Raw genomic sequence first — 25,027 nt, forward strand, 5'->3', positions numbered from 1 at the left:
AAGGAATGAAAGGATACAAAATCAAGGTTGACTGATTATTGATAGAAACAAAGTTTATGGAAGAGAAATAGAGTTGAAGTTGCTGATCACAGATTCAGGCATTTTAGTTGGAAAAAAGGACAATATTATAGGAACCTCCTAGAACTGTTTCACCACCCTTTTAAGCGCTAATCTGCTTTTTGCTTCCCTGTGCTCCTCCACCCCTCCCACACTTGTCTTCAAACTGCCAATCAAAAATGTTGGATTTGAAATGCATGCTTTGCTTCCAATCAACTAATGACATGGAAGAGTTCCAAATATTTACCAGCCTTTGTATAGTAGTAAGCACAAGGAATTCTGCAGATGCTGGAAATCCAAAACGACATACACAAAATGCTGGCAGAACTCAGCAGGTCGGAGCATTCATGGAAATGAATAAGCAGTCTCTGCTTTGGGTGAGACCTTTCTTCAGGACTGGAAAGGAAAGGGGAAAACAGAATTTAAAAAGTGGAGGGAGGGGAGGAATGATAGCTGGAAGGTGATGGGTGAACCCCGGTGTGTGGGGAAAAATAAAGGGCTGGAGATGAAGGAATCTGATAGGAGTGGACTGTAGGAGAAAGGGAAGGAGGAGGGACACCAGGAGGAGGTGATGGGTAGCTGAGAAGATGCAAGAGGTCAGTGTGGGGAATGGAAGCGGGCGGGGGGGGGAGGAATTTTTTTAACGGAAGGAGAAATCGATGTTCATGCCAACAGGTTGGAGGCTACCCAGACTGAATATAAGATATTGCTTCTTTGAGTGTGGCACAAGATGTAGCCATGGAGGAACATATCAGAACAGGAATGAAAATCAGAATTAAAATTTTGTTGCACTGTGAAGTTCCGCTTTTGGTGGGTGGAGCGAGGTGCTTGACAAGACAGTCCCCCAATTTACAATAGGTCTCACCAATGTAGAGGAGGCCACATCAGGAACACTGGACAAAATAGATAACCCAAGCAGATTCACAGGTGAAGTATTGCCTAACCTGGAAGGACTGTTTGGGGCCCCGAATAGAGATGAGGGAGGAAGTAAATGGCCAGGTGTATCACTTTGGCTGCTTGCAGGGATATGTGCCAGGAAGGAGATTAGTGGTGAGGGATGAAAACAAGGATATCACGGAGAGTGGAGTGGAGTGGAAGAGGTAAAGATGTGTTGTTAGTAGGATACCCTTGGAGATGGTGGAAGTTGCGGAAAATTTGTTGGATGCAGAAGTGCATGGGGTGATGGGCAAAGGCAGGAGGAAATCTATCACTATTAAGGTGATGGGATAATGTGGGGGAAGTGCAGATGTTCAGGAAATGGAGGAGATACGGGTGAGGGCAGCATCAGTGGTAGAGAAAGGGAAACTCCTTTCTTTGAAAGAGGAAGACATCTCTGATGTTCTGGAAAGAAAAGCCTCATCCTGGGAACAGATGCAGCAGAGACGAAGCAAATGAGAAAAGGGAATAGCATATTTGCAGAGACGGGGTGGAAAGAGATACAGTCAAGATAACCATGGAAATCAGTAGGTTTATAGAAGATGTCAGTCGGCAGTTTCTCATCCAAAGATGGAGACAGATCAAGAAGGCCTGTTTCAGTGCTGTAATTGTCACATGGTTATAAGAAAGGGGAGGGAGGTATCAGAATTGTACCAAGTGATTTTAAGGGCAGAATGGAAGTTGGAGTCAAAGTTGCTGAAATTGCATGGGTGCATGAAGCAGCACCAATGCATCTTTAATATAGAAGAGGAAGAGTTATTATACACCAACTCCTCAAATACCTGGTTTTAACTAATAGATTATGCCTCCTGGTCTTGGACTGCACAAACTCTCCACTTAATTCTCTGAAACGTCAAATGAAAAAGAATCTCTCCTTGATGCTCTGAATTTGTGATATTTAATTCTTGGAATTCTGGTTTAATTTTATTGTCCCTTACTGTGTACAAATATTGTATTTTATGAAGACAAAATTTATCTCAGTATAAATAGGATTATTATTTTAAAAAATGGTTTGTGTAACAATCTTTTCATGGCCCAATCATGCTGAACAAATGCTATATGCTCGACAATGGAAACATTGGGGGTTTGAAACTGATCAAATTTGGAACGATCAAACATTGCATATTTTTCACTATATGCTGCGCAATTGATTTAAACCTGATTTTTAGTGTGCTAATTAATACTTTTGCAATTACTAAGTCTAAGGAATGGAGATTTTTTTTTTAGTTTGAAAATATTATTTTCTGCTATACCTATTTGGAATCTAATGAAGATATGAAATTGGGAATCACTGGTATTTTTAATACATTTTTTTTCTGTAGGCACATTGCTGAACTGATCTATTACATGGAAGAACTCAGAGCACATGTGCGCAAATATGGACCAGTGATGCAGCGGTATTATGTCCAGTATCTCTCTGGCTTTGATGCAGTGGTGCTGAATGAACTTGTGCAGGTATGACTTTTGCAAAATATTAATGGTATCTTGGGTAAGAGAGTTAGAGAAAACTAGTCACTAAAGTTATGCTGAACAAATCGAAGGTCAATGTAGTGTAATGTATTTGTATAGCCAGTAGGTGGAGTACAAATCTTGTCCTTTTGTATGTTTGCAGAAAAAGGAACTGGTGAATCATAGCACCTTTATTCTGCACTTTGTCAAATGCTTATAATGCAGACGTTTTTAAAAATAGCTAACCTTTCAAATTTGTTTTCTGCTCATGTGCAACATTTTAATGTTTAATTTCCATTATGTAACAGTAGTGTATACACAACATTCAACATTTAAGTGGTAAAATGTCTCTTTTGATATCTTTGAGACCTGTTGTTGAACTGGTTCCTGATTTACTACTTAATGGAGTCCTGAACAGGCAATCTCTTTCAAGGTGCTTCTATTAGATCGTATTGGTGCCTTTGATGGCTAGTTCTGCATAATACTACCAAGTTTGTACGTGCATAGGCTCAGTTCATTTTTAGTGAACCAATACTTGTGTACAATAATTTGGTTGTCAGTTTTGTGGACTATTATACCCAGTTTGTCTTAGGACTTTTAAAATAAATGTTTAATGATTCCTTTGGATCCCGCAACATCAAATGTTGGCAGTGAACTGGAATCTTTGGTAGTTGACCACTTGTTTAATGAAAACTGTTATCCTGTGTGATGATTCTTGCATTGGTAGACACCTTTGATACATTTCTTTAGGCCAACGTCAACAGAATGTATGAAGTGAAGTGAGAAGTTAATGTTTTGGTAATATTGATTGGTTCCTTTTTGTATAGGATTAGTTGGTGAAGTTCTATATGCTACTGAATTGGTACAGAGTTTAAGCCCCATCCTGGAAATTGTGAAATTTAAATTCAGGTAATAATCAGAAATTTTTGGGAAAAAGGTCTATGCATCAGCAATTTTACCAATTTAAAAAGCTCCACCATTGAAACTGCTGATGAAATTTTGATAGTGATTGCTCTCTAGCAGAACTATCAAACATTTGGATTGTTTCAGGTGATGAAAATTAAATGTTTGACTTAAAGCACATGAAAACACTTCCAAATAATTAAAGGCATGACAACAAGTACAGGTGATGAAATAAAATTAGCCTTGCCTTTATTCTGTTCTTTTAAAATGTATATTTAAATGAAAAAACTTACAGATTTGCATTAAATCGGTGACAGAGCCCCAGTGTCTCAACACAAAGTCTGCTGGGAAGTATATTGATTTATATGCTGTGAAGAATCTGCAGCAAGTTCAGGATTTCAGATATGCTCGACCCGAAATTGCAGTCTCATATTTGCATGGGTAAATGCTGGCAGTTTACTAAGAATTGTTGCCATTTATAGGCAAGATTTTGCTTAAATAATTTGTGATGGCATTGGACAGGTATTAACATAGAACTTGTTTATCAAGAATGAATCGTGTACGCTTGTAGAATTCTTTCCTTCTCTACCACAAATTGAGGAAATGGATTACAAGAATTACTGAATTTTTGTGTTTTTTCCATTCTAGAATCTCTCTGTGTGTCCTGAAGATGAATCCATCATTATGTCCTCCTTTGTGAACACTATGACTTCTTTAAGTGTAAAACAAGGTGATATATTCATTACTTAAGATGTACTTAAATATTCCCTATAATGCAATTAAATTATGAAGCAAATTAAATTTATCCTGTGCAAGAAAGAGCATTTCATTACAGATTTGCTTTGCATTTATAGTGGAAGATGGAGAAGTATTTGACTTCAGAGGAATGAGACTAGACTGGTTTAGGCTGCAGGTAAGATCAGAGAGCTTTTATTAGATGTATTAAAAAACATTTATTCAGATATGAATTTAAAAGCCTCTTGAATTTTTAAAGTAAGGTGCAATTAATAGCTCTACAGCTAATAAGATGCTGCTGAAGAAGTTCTTGAAATGCCAAGCATGTTCAGAAATTGCTTATCAGCTGGTAGATAAGTGTAATGTTTTATTATTGATGCCCAGGACATTTAGTTAACAGCTATAATTTGATGGATTTGCTTTATGTATCAATATCTGCCTTGCCTTTGTTTATATTTATTAAGTACTTCTTGATGGCCAGACAGCTGCATTACCGAATAGTGAAGCAGCTAGGCTTTCACTTAAAGCAAAACATGGAGGTTAAATTGTCATAATATTCAGTGTAATTCAGATAATGATTTGAGATCAACACACGAGATGCTAGAGAAATACAGCAGGTCAGGCAATGTCTATAGAGGGAAATGAACAGTGAATTGTAAATGCAATTTGGTATTTTCTCAGTGATCGCTGTTTTAATACATCCACCTGATTATAACAAAACAATCAATTGTGATTTTGAGCATACCACTGCAACTACAAGTTTACTTACTAATGTGAAGAGAAATGAAATAAAGCTGGAAACCAAGGAAATGTTTAAATTGTTGTAATAAATGTCAGGAAAAGGGGGTTTGATGTTCTGCCACAGCTGTTGTCAAAATATTCATTTGCAAGCGAGTACATTCTTGCTAAGAATTTGCAACAAATGCACTCATTATAGTAGGCATTGATCTCAAAATAAAACTTCTCACAAAGATTGATTTCTGCAGTGTGCAGCCTGCCTTTTCCACTGCCTTTATTGTCAAATTTCAAGCCCTAACCCTAAAAGGCACAAATGACCAAAAATCTGGGAGGGGGTGGAGGTGGGAGTCAAATTGCTGGAAACATTAAGAAGCAATTATGGGGGAAAAAATGATGTTAATGTTTCAGATTGAGTGTTTTCAGGATTTTGCATTTGAGATTTTCAGCAAATGCAATTCTTTTTTCATTTCCTAAATCACTAATGACCAAATCACCAAATGGTGGTGGTGAGGCAGAGATTTTATAATAGCCAGTCACTTGGCTATCAATGACAACAGTGCAACAAAGGGAGTACATCTAGAGGTTTGGTTAGATGATCAACATTGTACAGTTCTCTTTATAGCCAAAAAATGACATACTGTAATGGGAGTCCTGTGTCAGGTCCCTAGACAGATTCTTGGGGGTGAATGGTCTGACGTGGAAAAAATAAAGTAGGCTAGGCCTCTTGGCTAGAGTTTATTAAATTTAGAGTAGGTTTGTCTTCTCCTTGGTTGAGGTATCTAGAAAGTGTCAGGCTGAAAATTAGGGCAAGGATAGAGGTAAGGAGAAACTTGGGAATATCCTTAAAATTGGTAGAACACCTTAAGACATTTTAAAAGAAAAAACAGCTTTAGGAATTCTTAAAAATGCTTTTTGTGCTGGAGTATTAATAGCTATTTCACTGGACATACACACAACTTGTAGAACCTTAGTTCTGCAAGTTTAATATTTTGAATATTCTGAGGTGAGTGAATGATAAATTCCTAAAGGAATTTTATCCATGGGTATTATTTCTTTATCAGTAAATTTGAATCAAGAAAATGTGTTTTGTTTACAGGCTTATACCAGTGTTTCCAAGGCTTCTCTTAATCTATCAGATCACAAAGAGTTAGGAAAAATGATGAACACTATTATTTTTCACACAAAAATGGTAGATTCTTTGGTTGAAATGCTGGTGGAAACTTCGGATCTTTCAATTTTCTGGTAAGTTCTTTGTTTTAGTTTTTGAATCTTATCAAGTTGACTTTGCATCCTCTGAGTAGAAGACATGCCACAGTATTTTCTTGATGCATAGTATATTGGGGTGCCTTTTAAGAATTTAACTTGGCGGCACAAAATTTGGGCCATCTGAATGAGCTCATGAGAATTACATTTGTTTACTTTGACATCACTCCTAAACCATGCTTAATAAAGCAAAAATCTTGAAAATACTTTTATTTGTATGAAATATTTAAATATTTAACCTGATCTTTTTCATTAAAGACATGCTTGTATACTGCCATGTGCATCTTAATGAATCAAAATCTACTTATATTTTGGTCTACAACTGAGGGACTGCTGCATTATGAATAATGTCATCTTTAGGATAAGACATGAATGTAAAATGGGAACCTTCTGAATGGTCTTTAATGTGAGCCCTCTCTGCTTCTCCATCATCCCTTTATTTTTATTTTCCTAAGATACCACCCACTTTCTCAACCATCTGTTATGTCAAGGAATAGTTTAAGGTGTTTAACTGAGCTGAAAAAATGATTAATACAATAAAGCCTTGGTCTCATGATTTATGCCAGTCAATGGTACCATGAATGGTGTCAGATATATCTTGCAACACAAGTGTACAAAACAGATAGCCGATTTAAAACAACTGCATTAGTGTTTATTATTACTTGTCAAAAAAGTACATTAATATTAAAAGTCTGGAACATTTGTAAATGTGTACATTTCCAAAAAGCAACTTAACCATTCTTTCTCTATATAAAAATGCCAATGTTGTACAACTTTAGGGAAAATGCATGAAATTTCATATTTAATGAGGTTTAAACAGATAACTATTTTGATTTTTAGGTTGTTTGGAATGTTTATGTACTGAAATGGTGTTTATTCCCTTAAGCTTTTACAGTCGTGCTTTTGAAAAGATGTTTCATCAGTGTTTGGAATTACCCTCTCAATCACGATATTCAATTGCTTTTCCACTGGTTTGCACTCATTTCATGAGCTGCACTCATGAATTGTGTCCTGAAGAGGTAAGTTTCTTCAATGATTAACAATGCAGCTGTGAATAAGTTGTATAGGTGCTTGCTACAATGTTCTCTTTCACTTGAGGCCTGCTGCATATTATAGCCACTGAGCTACATGATACTGCCAGAACAGAAACCCCTCACAATTCTTTCTCTTGCTCTTCACTTAAACACATTCCACAGAATCTGAAGCCCAAAATGGTCTATTGGATCAGATAGGTGTCCATGACGGTTTGTCTTAAACTGGTGTTTCCTGTTCCTATATCTAATTTTCCCCTTTTCCTGAAATCATATTTCAAAACAATTAAATTTTGTCATAAATTCTGCTTTGATCAGTTACATATTCTACAGCATCTCAAACTTGTGATTTTCATAAAGTAGTTGCTCTAGTTCATTAATGCCCATTGTCCCTGCACACCTAATCTGGGAGAAATGCAGTTCTTAAACCAAAAATGCTGTGACTGACACTGTCCTGATTGAGGGCATCTCTAACATAAAAATAAAGACAGACCATAGCTTAATGTGTCTAATTATTTCTCAAAAGTACATGAAGGCTTTGTCAGGAGACCAAATATTTGAGAGCATGGGGGGGGGGGGTGCGCACAGGGGTATCTCTTCACTCAGAGGGAAGTATAATTGTGGAAAAAGCTGCCAGTGGAAATGGTGGATGTGTGCTTAGTTGCAATACTTGAGTAAGTTTGAATAAATACATGGATATGAGGGATATGGAGGGCCAGAGGCATGACAGAATAACAGCTTGGCATAGACTAGATGGGTTGTATGGCCCGTTTCTGTGCTGTAGTGCTCTGTCTCAAACTACTGGTGCAACCAAAACATTTTCTTTCTGGTTCATCTGTGACTTCTTTTTGTACTACTCCTGCATTAATAAGTACAAAGCTGAGAAGCTTGGAATACCTACTGGAACTGCTTTGAGTTCCACCTTTTAAGTAGATGCAACCACAATTTTTTAGTTTTTTGCTTTGAGTAAAGAAATAAATGCCATTACTTTGTGTATAGGTAGTGTCATTGTTATTTTATTGCTATATTCTGCAAAGCCCCAATTTTGTTCTGTGAAGGAACTAGCAGGGTCAGCCACCATATAGGACTTGCTGGTTTTGAGTTGTGACATTATCTGGATCAATGATTTCTAATTGATATTCTTCATTTTGAAGAACTCCAAAAACTAGAGCAGTACTTATGATGTTGTGCTGACTGATATAAACCCTCTGGGCAGTGTGTTCCAAGCACCATCACTATTTAAAAACCCAACTCTGGTACCTCCCCCTAAACTCTTCTCTGCTCATTTTAAAGGGAAGTTCTCTGGAATTGGCCACACCCCCTGTGGGAAAGATGCTGACTGTCCACTATCTATGCCTCTCGGTCTTATACACATCTAACAAGTCATTCCAACGTGAAAAGTCCTAACTTGCTCAACCTCTCTTAAGATGTCCTCTGCTCCAGTCAGCAGCCTGGTAAATAACCACTGCACCCTCTAAAGCTTCCACATCCTTCCAATGGGGAAACCAAAATTGAACATAATACTCCAAGTGTGGTCTAACCAGGGTTTTATAGGTTTGAACTCCATCTGCCACTTCAGCCCAGCTCTGCACCCTGTCTTATCACTTTGTAAACTACAACAACCTTCCACACTGCCAAAATACCTCCAACCTTGGTGTTTGCAAACTTAGTAACCTACCCTTACTCATCCAAGTCCTGAATTTAATATCAAAAGGAGAAAAAAAAAAAAATGCAAAGAGCAGGAGTTGCAGTATGCTTGTTAAGGAAGGGGAATGCTCACGGGTAGCCTGCACTAACTGCCTATTTTGTTTCACTTTCTTGACAATTATCCAGCTACTTGCATCCAACAATGTAGAGTGTGACTGTCTCTCTAATTCATAGCAATAAACCCTTTAGCCTTCCAAATGATCCAGCTCGAGCTCCAGTTTCCTAACATGGTCTGTAAGCAGCTGCAGCTAGCTGCATCTTGCAGATGTAGCCATCAGGGACACTGGAGGACTCCCTGACTTCCCACATCCTGCAGGTGGAGCATACCTCTTGCCTTAACTTAGCCATCAGACAGAAAGTGACTTTACCTAAGCACTAGCCTCCCAAACCAAACCTGAACTCTTTTCACATAGCACTCCTTCTTAAGCACAACAACAACCAAAACCTTACCTGTTCTCACGTGTGCCTTCTTACTGAAGTTTTATTTTTCTCCTAAGTTGCTTTCTCTCCCCACACCAAGCCACTTATTCATGCTAAATTCTCTTGAGCCAAAAGATCAGCTCCTACTTTAACACTGGCCCACTCCTCTTGAGTCAAAGCCTCAGTTCTCCCCTCCAACAAAGGTTGTTCTGCTCAATCCTAGCTCCTTTTTATTGGCTGCTGTCAATTAACCAATCAGCTATTAACTAACCATTTGGAAATATACCAATTGAAGGAGCCTGTTAAGTGAGGCTCAAGTCCCAAGACCTTCTCCTCAGATTTAGAATCAGATTTTATTGTCACTGACACGGTCATTAAACATGTTGCTTTAGGACAGCATTATAGTGCAATACATTAAAAAAAGTATAAATTGCAATAGAAATATGCAGTATAAAAATTGAGCAAAAAGAGGGAGATAGTGAAGTAGTATTTATGGGCCATTCAGAAATCTGATGATGGAGGGGAGAAAGCTGTTCCTAAAACATTGACTGTGTATCTTCAGGTGGCACCTCCTTGATGGTAGTAATGAGAAGAGGGCTTGTCCTGGATGGTGTGGATCCTTCATGATGGATGCCATCTACTTGAGGCATCGCCTTTTGAAGATGTTCTCAGTGGTGGAGAAGCTAGTACCCATAATGGAGCTGGCTGAGTTTACAATCCTCTGCAGCTTTTTCCAATCCTGTGCTGTAGTCCCTCATACCGGGCAGTGATGCAACTCGTTAGAATGCTCTCTACGGTACATTTGCAGAAGCTGGTCACCCTTTCCACTGCTAACTCCTTGATAAGAACTGTGTGTTCTTCCGATCTCTCCTTCCTGAAGTCCACAAATCAATTCCTTGATCTTACTGACGTCGAGTACAAGGTTGTTGTTATGACACTACTTAACTAGCTGATCTGTCTCACTCTTGTATGCCTTCTCATCGGAGATCCTGCTTCCAATTTTTGTCATTGGCGAATTTATAGATAGCATTTGAACTGTGCCTAGCTACGAAGTCACGAGTGAGTAGAGAGAGAAGAGCATTTGGCTAAGCACCCGTCCTTGAGATGTGCCTCTTGTTCCAAGTCCTATCTTAAAAAGTTCAGTGTTAAAGTTCAAAGTAAATTTATTATCAAAATACAAGTATGTGACTATATACAACCCTGAGATTTGTTTTCTTGCAGGCATACAGAGTAATCTAAGAGACACAATAGAATTGTTAAAAGATCGTACCCAAAAGGATGGGTAAATAACCAGTTGTGCAAGTACATAAGAAAAAGAATAATAATAATAACAAATAGGCAATCAATATCGAGAACGTGAGATGATGAAACCTTGAAAGTGGGTCACACTTCAATGATGAGGGCGAGTGAAGTTATCCCATCTGATTCACGAGCCTGATGTTTGAGTGGTATTAACTGTTCCTGAACCTGGTTATGTGAGTCCTGAGGCAACTGTACCTTGTACCTAAAGGCAGCAGCTAGAAGAGAGCATGGTCTGGGTGATGGGGGTCCATACTGATGGATGCTGCTTTCCTGCAACAGTGCTCTGTGTAAATGCGCTCAATGGTGGGGGATGCTTTTTTAGTGAAGGACTGGGCCATATCCACTTCTTTTTGTAGGATTTTCTGTTCAGGGGCATTAGTGATTCCATAGCAGGTTGTGATGTAGCCAGTCAATATACTCTCCACAACACATCTACAAAAGTTAGTCAAAGTTTTAGATGTATGCTAAATCTTCGCAAACTTCTAAAGAAGTAGAGGTGCTGCCGTGCTTTCTTTGTAATTGCACTTGTGTGGTGGACCCAGAAGTGATGACATCAAGGAATTTAAAGTTGCTCACCTTCTCCACCTCTGATCCCCTGATGAGGATTGCTCTGGACCCTTTTTTCCCCCTCCTGAAATCAATAATCAGCTCCTTGGTCTTGCTGACTTTGAGTGAGAGGTGGTTGTTGTGGCACGTTAGTTTGTCAGACAGGAATTTGTCTTCATGCACACTCATTATTTTTATAACTCTATTTGCATTAAGCCGGGATTCATTGCTACCATTTCTAAATGGCAACAGCATAATTCATACTCTGAATCCAAAATGAAGTTCCGGCTCTTGGTATGAAGAGTAATGACTAGTGGAAATCAATCGTTTAAGTAAACCAATCATATGAAACTGTTAGTCATGTCCTTTACTTAGCAAGATAAAGATTGAGTATTAAACTTCTGCTGAAAATATTAGAAAATGTTTTTTTTTAATTAATCAGAGTTCCTTGTCATACCATTTAAATATTCCTCTTATAATTTTCACATGCAGGAAATTCATTGTACATGAAGCTAGTGGTTGGGAAATGTTAACATTTGTTCCAGACACATGAAAGCATTTGTTTGATCAACACTTCCAATGAATGCAACCCTAATACAGTCTGTTTGCCATTTCTCAGTTGCCAAAAAATAGCATGACCTTTTTCTCAGTCAACCAGTGCCCCATAATAAAAATCCCATGTCAGCTGGACCATCCAGCAGCAGTGAGTTATATCTTACTGCTTTATGGAATGGTGTTGTTATACTTGTAATCACTACTTATGTTTTTTGCTAGAATAATCAAACATTTACATGAAGGTTAAGCCCATATATTAATCATCAATTGACAATTGCGATAGTTGTCTTTGATAGGGTGCTGGAGGGATTCCTAAAAGTTTGATGAATAAGACTACATAAACAGTTTGACAATGAAATTAACTTTTTTGTGTTGAGTGGCTCTCACTCAGTCACTAGTCCATGGTAATAGGTAGGTGCACTGTAAGCATTGGACTCGGGCTCGAAGTTCCATCCACACCCTGAGGCTTTTTACTGGAGTTCTGTATCAGTAGTTGCAGCATTGACTCTTTGGAGCCTTACCTTGATGGCTGTCTGTCTAAGTTTTTAACACGAAGAAATTTCACAAATTAAATGAGTCTTCTATACATCTGAGGGATGCCATTTTCATTTTATGAAGTGGCATCTGATTCTGCAAATATCAGATAATTTTAGGGTATATTAGGTTGGGTGCATTATGTCTTCAGGCAGACAAGTTGCCTGGATCAGTCACAACTATACATCTTCGGCACGGACTAGAAGGGCCGAGATGGCCTGTTCCCGTGCTGTAATTGTTATATGGTTATATGCTCATTTCAAAGAGGACTTTCCTTTGCATCTGATAGTTTGCGAGATTCAACAGAAGGGAAGTCTAATATTAGAGTCCTTGCATAAATCTAGCTTCTCAAAATTTGAAGATGGTCAAAGTGGCTTAGATAATTCAGTCAAGATGTCGAAGTGAACTGCAGAAAGATAAATTGCTTTGTGCCTTGTACTATTCATTACATTTTTACTACAGATGGAACATAATTTTTAAAAACTAGAATTTCTTCTGTCAGGAGGTTTATCTATCTTGGAGCCATAACGGGCTGTCACAGCAGTTATGATTGCTTTCAGTCAGACGGTAAGTACCTGAGCAGTGGCTGTAAAACAGCAGGGAAGATTAAACACTGCTTCATCTGAGCAGCAATATCTTGCCACAATGCAACAACTATTCAGGAGAAGCCTTAAGTTGATAGTTATGTGCCAAAAATTTTATTGTGGAGAATTTCACAAATTGGAACTTTACAAGCAGAGGGATGTACTTTTCATTTTATGGTTTAATTTTAACGCTGTGTCCAATTTCAAAGTGTTTGGGGAACAGCTTACATTTGAGAAACACTTATTAGAATTCTACAAGTACTTTGTCCAATATTTGAGAAGCACACAATAAAGTGAGATTAGAAAAAGCCAAAAGTGAGATTTTAAGAAAAGACCTCTGGGAGGGACCTCCAGGATGGTGAAAAAATTCATGCTCTGCAACATGAAAAGTAGACCACTGTTGGAGGTCTGGAGAAACCTGGAAGGGTTAAGACTTCAGAAAGATATGTAAATGAAAATCTTCTGCATTGTTAATTTGCAATACAATTTAGGTGCCACTAACAGGGATCAGAATTTATAGCTAGTCAATGTAAGTGGGGGAGGTCAGCACTGGTAGTCCAGCTGTGAACAGTATCAGATCTATTTAATTTTCAGGTGTATGATGCTAAGACTGGAGTGGAGGATGCAAGAAGGAATAAGAATTGGACAAAATGATCTTATTGGGATTTGCGAGGAAGTTTTTATGGGTTCAGGGACAGTATAATGTGTATTCTCAACATGCAAACCATTTGCAAACATGATTTTCTGTGATCAAAATGCACCACAAAGTTTCAATATATCTGAATCATTGTGTTTTAAGTCTGGAATCTATAAGTAAAGCCAAGCATCTGAAACTCATTGGGAACTTGTATGATTTAATTGTAAGTTGTAATTCATGAAATGAAGTTCAGACAAAATAAATCTTTTTGTCTCAAATAGTAATGAGCAGTGTAACACCCCATGGTATCCTGTAACCTCTTTCATCATTTTTGATAGTAATAAGACTAGATCTCTTAAGTTCTCCACACAGAGAGCTTGCTTTCAAAGAAGATGCCTTCAGCAGGCTTAGAACTAAGACAAAATCATTAAAACTGCAGATACTGTAATTCTAAAATAAAACCAAAATATGTTGTAAGTATACATCGAGATGGACTGCGTCTTTAAGAAGAAAAACAAGTCTTCGGCCCAAGCTGTTAACTGTTTCACTTCCCATAGTATTTCTACATTTTCTGTTGGAACTGAAGCTTGTTGATTGATTTGTACAAGTGGTGATTAATTAGTTCATGGCCTAAGGTAGAAGGAGTCAATTTTAGAAAACCTAGCGCATTTATTTTTCAACATAGCCCCCTCCTACATTTACACACTTAGTCCAGCGGCCGTGGAGCTTACGGATCTTGGACTTCCAGAAAGTGTCCACAGGCTGGTGATTGATAAGTTCGTGGCCTAAGGTAGAAGGAGATGAGTTATACAGCTCTCGTTACATGCGCATGCAGTTCAACTCTTTGAGTGATAATGCAGAAAGGTTTGAAATTAATAACTCATCTCCTTCTACCTCAGGCCACGAACTTATCAATCGCCCCTGCTGTGGGCACTTTCTGGAGGTCCAAGATCTGTTTGCTCCACGACCGCTGGACTAAGTGTGTAAATGTAGGAGGGGACTATGTTGAAAAATAAATGTGCTAGGTTTTATAAAATTGACTCCTTCTACCTTAGGCCACAAACTTATCAATCACCTCTCGTAGATCTCAGATAGCAGAGCACGCTAAAGTAAGTGCAAACTAAAATAATTAAACAATACTGTAAAAATTCCTACATCAGTTAACAGGAATGAAGAGATTTACCCTTGATTCTATATAGAAGCTATCCTGCTGTTGTATTGAACATGAGATTATATGTTTGGCTCAACACTTAGAGAGCAGGTGAAAAACCAACAGTGTTCCACTTGTTCTCACAATATTGACGAAGGGTCTTGGCCGAAAACGTCAACTGTACCTCTTCCTAGAGGTGCTGCCTGGCCTGCTGCGTTCACCAGCAACTTTGAGTGTTGCTCTCACAATATTAGTTTTCTTAATTCTCCGAATGATTGGACAAGAACTTGTTGCTTTAATGCAGGTAGGAATGGGATGATGGCATGGATAGAGTGGCTGCGGAGATGGTGCAGGAAACATGGTTTCAAGTTCTTGGATCATTGGAACCTTTTCTGGGCAAGGGATGACCTGTACAAGAGGGACAAGTTGCACCTGAGCTGGAGGGGAACCCATATCCTGGCCACGAGTTTGCTGATGCTACTTGAGAGAGTTTAAGCTAGTTATGCAGGGAGCAGGGAACCAGAGCCCCAGGTCAGTAAGGGAAGGATCGGACTGGAAAGTAGAAGTCAGGGAAGGTATTGAAAGGCAAAATCAAAATAACAGGTATGATAGTTTGGATAGTTTGAAGTGTGTGCATCTTAATTCTAAGAGTATTATGGGTAAGGGTGATGAACTTAGTGCATGGATCAGTACATGGAAATATTACGTTGTAGCCATTGCTGAAACTTGGTTGAGAGAGGGACAGGAATGGCTGATTAATGTGCTAGGTTTTTGAAGTTTTAGAGGAGGTAAATGAGGGGATGGAGTTCCACTACTCATCAGGGACAATATCACAGCTGCACTCAGAGGAGACATAATGGAGGGGTCAGACATTGAGTCCATTTGGGTAGAACTCAGGAATAGGAAAGGTTCAATCACACTGATGAAGATTTACTACAGACCCCTAATAGCCACCATGATGTTCAGGAACAGATATCAGATTAAGGAAATGTGTTTTAAAAAATATTAATAATAAGTAAACAATAAGGTTGTTCTCATGGGGGATTTCAACTTTCCTAATATAGACTGGACTTCCTTGCTGTAAGGGGTTTAAATGGGGCTGAATTTAATTGTATCCAAGAAGTTTTCTTCAAGTCATAATGTAGACAGTCCTCTGAGACGAGGGGCCATACTGGATGACCTGTTGGGTAATGAGTCTAGCCAGGGGACTGAACTTTCAGTGGGTGGGCAGGGAGGGAAAAGTGACCACAACTCCTTAACTTTCTGGATTGCTATGGATAAGGATAGGTATGGTCCTTGTGCGAGAGGTTTAAATTGAAGTAGGGCAAATTACAAGAACATTAGGTAGGTAGGTTCTAAGAGTTAATTGGGAGCACCTTTTCTCTGGTACAGCAAGTCTACATCAGATACGTGGAGGGTGTTTAAAGATCAATTGCACAGAGAAAAGGAAAGGTATCATCTTGTTAGAAGGAAGGACAAGGATAGAAAGATAAGAGAACCTTGTATGCCCAGAGATGACGAATTTACTCAAGGTGAAAAAGGAAAAGCATAAAGCTTGGGAAGCTAGGATCAAACAAGACAAAGAGTACAAAGAAGCTAGAAAAGAACTAAAGGGAATTAGGAAAGCCAGGAGGGGCCATGAAAAGTCGGTTAAGGTGAATCCCAAGGCATTCTATACATGCATCAAGAGTAAGAGGATAACTAGGGAGAGGGTGGGACCACTCGAGGATAAAAGGAGGAATACTTGCTTGGATGCAGAGAATGTGAGTGGGGTACTTAACGAGTACTTTGCTTCAGTAGTTACCAAGGGAAAGGATGTGGAGGAGCAGGAGATCAGTGCTGAGCGTGTAGATACATTACAACTTTTGGAGGTCAAGGAGGAGGAAATGTTCGGCCTCCTAATGAGTATTAAGGTAGCTAAGTCCCCAGGGCCTGTTGGAATTTACCTCAGGCTATTGAAGGAGGCAAGAGATGAGATTGCTGGGTCCTGACCAGTATCTTTGTGTCCTCTCTAGCCACAGTGAGGTCCTGGAGGTCTGGCAAGTGGCTAATGTTGTACCTCTATTTAAAAAGGGAAAAAGGTAAAAATCATGGGAACTATAGACCAGTGAGCCTCATGTCAGTTGTAGGGAAATTGCTGGGGAAAATTCCTAGGGTTAAGATGTATGAGAATTTGGAAACCCTTGGCCTCATTAGGGAGAGCCAGCATGGCTTTATGCTGTGCAAGTCATGTCTTAACAAGTTGGTTGTGACCTTTGACAAGGTGACGAGGGAGATTGAAGGTAGAGCAGTGGATGTTGTCTGCATGGATTTTGGTAAGGTGTATGACAAAGTCCCTCATGGGAGGCTAATCCAGAAGATTAAGATGCATGGGGTTTGCGGCAAATTGGCTGTTTGAATTCAGAACTGGCTTGCACATAGAAGACAGAGGATAGTGGTGAAAAGGGACTTATTCGAGGTGGAGGTCTGTAATTTGTGGAGTTCCACAGGGATCTGTGCTGAGACCTCTGCTGTTTATGATGTATATAAATGACCTGGATGAAAATGTAGATGGGTGGGTTAGTAAATTTGCAGATGATGTCAAGATTGGTGGAGTTGTGGTGGTGTCAAAGACCGGTGAAGAATACGGTACAATATGGGCTAAGAAATAGCAGATGGAGTTTAACCCAGATAAATATGAGGTGTTGCACCTCAGTAGGGCAAATGCAAGGAGACACTACACTGTTAAGGGCAAGGACCTTAACAGTGTTGCTCATCAGAGAGATCTTGGGATCCAAGTTCATAGTTCCTTGAAAGTGGATATATAAGTCGATAAGGTGATTAAAGAAGACTTATGGAATGCTTGCTTTTATTCATCGAGGCATTGAGTTTAAAAGTCAGGAAGTTATGTTGCAACTTCATGAAACTCTGGTTCGGCCACATACAGTTCTGGCTGCCCCGCTATCAGATAGGAAGGAAGTTGAGGCTTAGGAGAGGGTGCAGAAGAGGCTGCCTCATTTAGAGTGCATGTGCTATCATGAGAGGCTGAATGAGCTTGGGTTGTTTTCTCTGGAGTGCCGGAGGCTGAAAGGAGATTTGCTAGAAGTTTACAAGATTAAGGGGCATAGATAGAGTGGTCAGAGAGCATCTGTTTCCCAGGGTTGAAATGTCTAATACCAGAGGGCATGCATTGAAGGTGAGGGGGGGGTAGGTTCAAGGGGGATGTGAGAGATAAGTTTTTTTTTAACACGAGAGTCGTGGATGCTTGGAATGCGCTATCTGGTATGGTGGCAGAAGTAAATACTTTGGAGACTTTTAAGAGACAGACATGGATGTAAGGAAGATATGAATGAATTGACTTCTTACATCCTTCACATACATGAGGAGTAAAAATCTTTACGTTGCATCTCCATCTAAATCTGCAATCATGGTAATTTATAATTAATAGAACAGTCAATGTAATATAGAGTACAGTCAAATCAGTGTGAGTTCGTTCGTCTGATGGCCTGGAGGAAGAAGCTGTCCCAGAGCCTGTTGGTCCTGGCTCTTATGCTGTGGTACCACTTCCCAGAAGGTAGCAGCTGGAATAGATTATGGTTGGGGTGACTCAGGTCCCCAATGATCCTTCAGGCCCTTTTTACACAACTGTCCTTGTAAATGTCCTGAATCATGGGAAGTTCACAACTACAGATGCGCTGGACTGTCCACATCACTCTGCAGAGTTCTGCGATTAAAGGAGGTACAGTTCCCATACCAGGCAGTGATGCAGCCAGTCAGGATGCTCTCAATTGTGCCCCTGTGGAAAGTTCTTAGGATTTGGGAGCCTATACCAAACCTCCTCAACCGTCCGAGGTAAAAGAGGCACTGTTGTGCCTTTTTCACCACACAGCTGGTGTGTACAGACCACGTGAGGTCCTCAGTGATGTTTATGCTGAAGAACTTAAAGCTGTTTACCTTGTCAACCCCAGATTCATTGATGTTAATAGGGGTTAGCCTGTCTCCATTCCTCCTGTAATCTACAACCAGCTCTTTTGTTTTTGTGACAGTGAGGGAGAGGCTGTTTTCATAGTCATAGTCATAGTTATACTTTATTGATCCCGGGGGAAATTGTTTTCTTGACACCACTGTGTCAGAGAGATGACTTCTTGACTGTAGGCCACCTAGTTATTGTTTGAGATGAGGCCAATCAATGTAGTGTCGTCGGCAAATTTAATTAGCAGATTGGAGCTGTGGATGGCGATACAGCTCCAATCTGCTAATAGAGGGATATGGACACGATGTAGGTAGGGTTAGTGTTTGGGTGTTTCTGGTTTGCTTTTTAGCTGGTTCGGCACAACATTGTGGGCTGGATGACCTGTTCCTGTGCTGTACTCTTCTATGTTCTATGTACATTTGTGGCCTCTGTTATCTTCCAATTATGATTCAGTAATCTGAGGGAACCGTCGTTGCAATCGCAAAGATGGCACATCACTGGCTTTACTTCATTAGGAGCTTGAGGACATTAACTATGTTATCCAAGACAATTACGAAATTTCTGCAGGTGTACTGTGGAGAGTATCGGTCTGGTTGCATCACTGGTATTGAGGCACAGAACCAAAAGTAGCTGCAGAGGGTTGTAGACTCAGTTAGCTCCATGATGGAAACAAGCCTCCCCACTATGCAGGATATCTTCAAAAGGCAGTATCCATCATAAAGTACCCTCACCACCCAGGATCTTCCCTCTTCTCATTCCTACCATCAGGGAGGAGGTAAAGGAACCTTAAGATGCACACTCAACACTTTAGGAACAGCTTCCTTCCATCCACCATCATATTTCTAAATGGTCCATGAACACTATCTTGCTATTCATCTGTCTGCCTATCGCTCTCTGTCTGTCATATATATTGTAATTTTTATGCGCTTGCCGCAAAACAAAATTTCACAATGTACTGTATGTCAGTGATAATAAACCTAATTCTGATTCAGAGGTTGACACAAAGATCTTGGGTTAAGAATTTACCTGCACAGAAAAGAATAAGGCTTGTTTCATGAAATGCAAACACGAGGAAATCTGCAGATGCTGGAAATTCAAGCAACACACACAAAATGCTGGTGGAATGCAGCAGGCCAGACAGCATCCATAGGAAGGAGTACAGTTGACGTTTCGGGCCGAGACCCTTCGTCAGGACTAACTGAAAGAAGAGATAGAGATTTGAGAGGGGGAGGGGGAGATCTGAAATGATAGGAGAAGACAGGAGGGGGGAGGGATGGAGCCAAGAGCTGGACAGGTGATTGGCAAAAGGGATACAAGGCTGGAGAAGGGAGAGAATCATGGGACGGGAGGCCCAGGGAGAAAGAAAGAGGGAGGGGAGCACCAGGGGAAGATGGAGAGCAGGCAAGGAGTTATTGTGAGAGGGACAGAGAGGGGGGGGAAAAAGGAAAAGATAAATAAGTGGTGGGATAAGAACAGGAGGAGGGGCGTAACAGAAGTTAGAGAAGTCAATTTTCATGCCATCAGGTTGGAGGCTACCCAGATGGAATATTCCTCCAACCTGAGTGTGGCCTCATCTTGACAGTAGAGGAGGCCATGGATAGACCTATCAGAATGGGAATGGGACATGGAATTAAAATGTGTGGCCACAGGGAGATCCTGCTTTCTCTGGCAGACAGAGCGTAGGTGTTCAGTGAAACTGTCTCCCAGTCTGCATCTGGTCCCACCAATATATAGAACGCCACACCAGGAGCACCAGACGCAATATATCACCCCAGCCAACTCACAGGTGAAGTGTCGCCTCACCTGGAAGGACTGTCTGGGGCTCTGAATGGTGGTGAGGGAGGAAGTGTAAGGGCACGTGTAGCACTTGTTCCGCTTACAAGGATAAGTGCCGGGAGGGAGATCGGTGGGAAGGGATTGGGGTGCGGGGGAACGAATGGACAAGGGAGTCGCGTACAGAGCGATCCCTACAGAAAGGTGGGGAGGGAAAGTTGTGCTTGGTGGTGGGATCCTGTTGGAGGTGGCGGAAGTTACGGAGAATTATATATTGGACACGGAGGCTTGTGGGGTGGTAGGTGAGGACAAGGGGAACCCTATCCCTAGTGGGGTGGCGGGAGGATGGGGTGAGAGCAGATGTGCCTGAAACGGGACAGATGTGTTCAAGAGCAGAGTTGATGGAGGAGGAAGGGAAGCTCCTTTCCTTAAAAAAGGAAGACATCTCCTTCGTCCTGGAATGAAAGGCCTCATCCTGAGAGCAGATGCGGTGGAGATGGAGGAATTGCAAGAAGGAGATGGCACTTTTGCAAGAGACCGGGTGGGAAGAGGAATAGTCCAGGTAGGTGAGAGTCAGTAGGCTTATAGTAGACATCAGTAAATAAGCTGTCTCCAGAGACTTCTCTAACATCCGTTAATATGCCTCCTCCCCTTCTTAACACATCCCTTATTTATTTTTTCCTTTTTTTTCCCCTCTCTCTGTCCCTCACAATAACTCCTTGCCTGCTCTCCATCTTCCTCTGGTGCTCCCCTCCCCCTACTTTTTCCCTGGGCCTCTCATCCCATGATCCTCTCCCTGCTCCAGCCTTGTATCCCTTTTGCCAATCACCTGTCCAGCTCTTGGCTCCATCCCACCCCCTCCTGTCTTCTATCATTTCAGATCTCCCCCTCCCCCTCCCACTTTCAAATCTCTTACTATCTCTTCTTTCAGTTAGTCCTGACGAAGGGTCTCAGCCTGAAACGTCGACTGCTTCTTCCTGTGGATGTTGTCTGTCCTGCTGCGTTCCACCAGCATTTTGTGTGTGTTGCTTGTTTCATGAAAGTTGTGCTCTATTGTCATCTTAAGTAAACTAAAGATTATATCGGAATTTGGCACGGGTGTTGTTTAGATGGAACTGTTTGCTACAATTGTAGATTGTGATTGTTTCAAAAGTTTTACATTTCAAACGCTGCTTAACTCATGCAGTTAGTGACTTGTTCATATTTCTTGTCAACAATCTATTTGCTATTTTGATTGTGTTTCTTGTTTGATATATTGATGCATGAAATTGCCAAGTAATTTTAACTGGTTACCAAGATGGAGGTCTTTGCTCTGTATGTACAAAGCCTTCAGTCAACACATTCTCCACACAAGTATCTTAGAAGTTTTAATTTACTGTTTGATCAAATGCACAGTGTAAATGATTAATTATGTTCAGCATTACCTATTATCTTGCTGGAAAGAAGCTTAAGCACCAGCCAGCAAATGATAACTGAAAGCTTGCTTCCTTAATTTGATTTCAAGTTTACTCCACAGTAGTCCACATGTTTATTAATGTATTTTGGCCTAGTATGTGAATTAATGCATTCCCTGGACAAGTGCATTGTCTCTTTGTGGATTTCCCTAGTATCACGCTGTTTTACTTCAACAGATAAAAATTGATTATTTAAAGTTCCTTGTTCCATTTACTGTAGTTTTACCTAATTGTATGACTGGACTCTGCAGAGTACACTTTCAGAGGAGAAACTTTGGGAGGTGAACTACGAATATTGTCAGTTGCAGTTTTAGTCAATGTCAAAAAGAAATCTGGCTATGCTGTAGTTTGTATATCCAGTTCTGATTCAGAAACTAAGATATTGTGTATGTGCTAAGCAGTTGATTTCCTCAGGGATTTTGAGTATATAGAAGAAACATTGTATATTTTTTTTTTAACTGAGTTTGTATATTTTGAAATGATGATATCATTAATTCCCATATAGAGTAAGGCCACTGACTTTCAACACAGGGTATGTGTATTCTGAATGCATTTGACACTCACGACTTTCATTACTTTATAGAGGCATCACATTGGAGATCGTAGTCTCTCACTGTGCAACATGTTCCTTGACGAGATGGCTAAGCAAGCCCGCAACCTTATTACAGATATATGCACAGAGCAGTGCACTCTTAGTGATCAGGTAAGGTTTCAGCTTCTCTTTTGCAGGTTTGGGAGAAAAGCATTTGGGTAAAATGGGTTATGAAGTTTCTGCATGCTCTCACCTATAATGTAATATAAGATGCATTCCAAGATGCGTGGCTATTAAAACCAGATTTAAAGGCTTCAAAATATTAATAATAATTTTATTTACATAGCACCTTTCGTACATTAAGATGCAAGTTCAAAGTGCTTTACATAGATTGTAAAGATAAGTCAATATTGTCCTAAAAAGATGAGACAAAATTAAAAATCGTAAGTAAAGACAAATATATAAAATAAAATATAACCAAATACAGTACTGTGCAGAAGTCTTAGGCACATACATACTGCTAGGGTGCCAAAGACCTTTGTACAGTACTGTAGTAATTTTATGTATTGCACTGCACTGCTGTGCAAATAGATAGCATTTCATGATATATGTGAGTGATGATAAACAGGATTCTGATATGGCTCTCTATTGTGGACTGAGTGGAAAGGGGGCAGGGAGAGGGAGATCATGATTGGAGAAAATGTTGAGATAGACTCTGCAATAATCAATAAGCCAATTGCTTGCAATCAATGACGTTGCCTGGTGTCTCAGGATTGAGTGTGTCTGCACCCAAGCCACCGTCCCCCCCAGCCCTTGGCAATCCTCCTTTGCCCCAGTGCTCCACCCTCACCATTTCCACCATCATCTGCTTCTGCCAAATTTACATACTTGCTGTCCGCTGCACATTGACAAATGCAATTCTGTGCAAAAGTCTAGGCACCCTAGCTATATATATGTGCACAGTACTATATAGCAAATTACATAAATGTAATCAAAATCAACAGCCATTAAGTAATTCTATAAATAGGCCAAATTTGAAAACGTAGGTTTGTAGAAGTGTTTTGAAGCTTTCCGCAGTACTAGCCTGGCGTATCTCAGTCGGTAAAGTATTCCAAGCTTTTTATGCACAAGAGCAAAAGGCCACATCACCAGTTCTTGTATGCTTAGCAAACCTGTATTCATGGATCTAAGATTAGGATTAGGGATGCAATGGGATAGACAAAATACATGGAGAAGTTCCTTTAGCCTTGTATACAACTAAGAGTATTTTAAAATTGATCTAGAAAGGACACAGACAGCCAGTGTAATGCTAATACTAGTGAAATGTGCTCAGATTTTCTTTTTTTTGGTTAGGATTCTTGCTGCTACATTTTGAACAAGCTTCAGCAGATTATATCTATTTTAGGCAGTCTAGAAAACAGTGCATGGCAGCAATCTAATTAGCTAAAAACAAGAGTGTATCCATTTTTCTGCATCTTGAGATGTTATAAGAAACCAAACTTAATAATATGGTTAATATGTGATTTGTAGTTTAGCTCAGGGTCAATAATAACGCCTAAATTCTTTAATTCTGGCTTGATTTGTAAGGCCAGATGATCGTTTATAACTAAGATTCACATTTTTTTTATTGCTACCAATAACCAAAATTTCTCTTTTTTTTTCCTTATTTATTTTAAGGAAATTCAAACTCATCCATTCTACAATGCTAATTAGACACTGGACCAGTGGGTTGAGAGCCTCCGGGTCATCTGGTGTAATAGACAAATGCAGTTGTGTGTCACCTGCATAACTGCTAATTAACCTTGTGTTTTCAAATAATTTCATCTAATGGGAGCATGTATAGTGAGAACAACAATGGGTCAAGAACTGATCCTTGTGGCACACCAAACACAATATCTTCGATATTGTGATGTTCTTAAACTTTTTGACTAGAGAAATTTACAGAAGTAGAAGCCAAAGGAATGGGATGATTTTTGGAAAATTTAAAGATTTAAAGATAGACTCTGCAATAATCAATAAGCCAATTGCTTGCAATCAAATGACGTTGCCTGGTGTCTCAGGATTATTTGAATCTATGTAGCCAACTAGACCGTACAAAAAAAGTTTTTGTAGTTTTTGAACAGTTTTGACATTCCATTAAAATTACGGTTGTTTGTTGTGATGAGCCAAAATTGCCTGCACCCAAAGTGCAGTCGTGTATTCTTTTTATTATAAGCAGAGCCATTCAATATTCTTGGATGTCCATCCAAACTGTTAAGTAAGCTTTGTGTAGTCTTAAAAGAGGTCATGCGGCTAATAAGAGAGCGATGAATTTCATGATGTGAGGCTGAAGTGATTTTGTAACCAAGAATGATATGGTTTAACAGAGAGGAGATACATAGATTATAGTCCTTCAGCCTTTGGTAAGTTTCTGAAAAGAAAGACAAGGATTTGAATGGGAGTACAGTGAATTCGAGGCTGACAGTAATAAGAATATTGGTGAAAGATTTAATGGCAAATAGGCTGAAGAATTGCCAGATAATAATACATAGGGCAGAAGGCAATACTTGGAAGAGTTGGTGTATTAGGACGAGGATGTAATTTATGAAATGGTTGTTAAAAAAAGCAGAAGGTAAACTTTTGGCCATATCTGAATGGAAGAAATTTGGGCTTCTCAATTCGGATGACACAGCATTCAGCTGATACAAAAGAATACATATGTAAAAGTTGGCCATTTGGCTACACATAAATTCATCAATTTACAGAGATGATACCATGGGGTTATGTTAT

The 25,027-nt window shown here is 39.8% G+C and overlaps 1 protein-coding gene across 3 annotated transcripts in view; it reads left to right on the top strand.

Moving 5' to 3' along the window:
• nckap1 (NCK-associated protein 1) overlaps positions 1–25,027 on the top strand; it is a 154,274-nt gene that overhangs the window by 55,037 nt on the left and 74,210 nt on the right. For all 3 annotated transcript variants that reach the window (XM_072261729.1, XM_072261731.1, XM_072261730.1), the window contains 6 exons: positions 2,316–2,448; positions 3,994–4,075; positions 4,200–4,258; positions 5,915–6,060; positions 6,968–7,100; positions 22,310–22,429. In XM_072261729.1, coding sequence (XP_072117830.1) covers positions 2,316–2,448; positions 3,994–4,075; positions 4,200–4,258; positions 5,915–6,060; positions 6,968–7,100; positions 22,310–22,429 — 673 coding nt within the window. The remainder of the gene's footprint in view (positions 1–2,315; positions 2,449–3,993; positions 4,076–4,199; positions 4,259–5,914; positions 6,061–6,967; positions 7,101–22,309; positions 22,430–25,027) is intronic.

This window comes from Mobula birostris, chromosome 6 (genome assembly GCF_030028105.1).
Source record: "Mobula birostris isolate sMobBir1 chromosome 6, sMobBir1.hap1, whole genome shotgun sequence".
In the NCBI taxonomy this organism is placed as follows: domain Eukaryota; kingdom Metazoa; phylum Chordata; class Chondrichthyes; order Myliobatiformes; family Myliobatidae; genus Mobula; species Mobula birostris.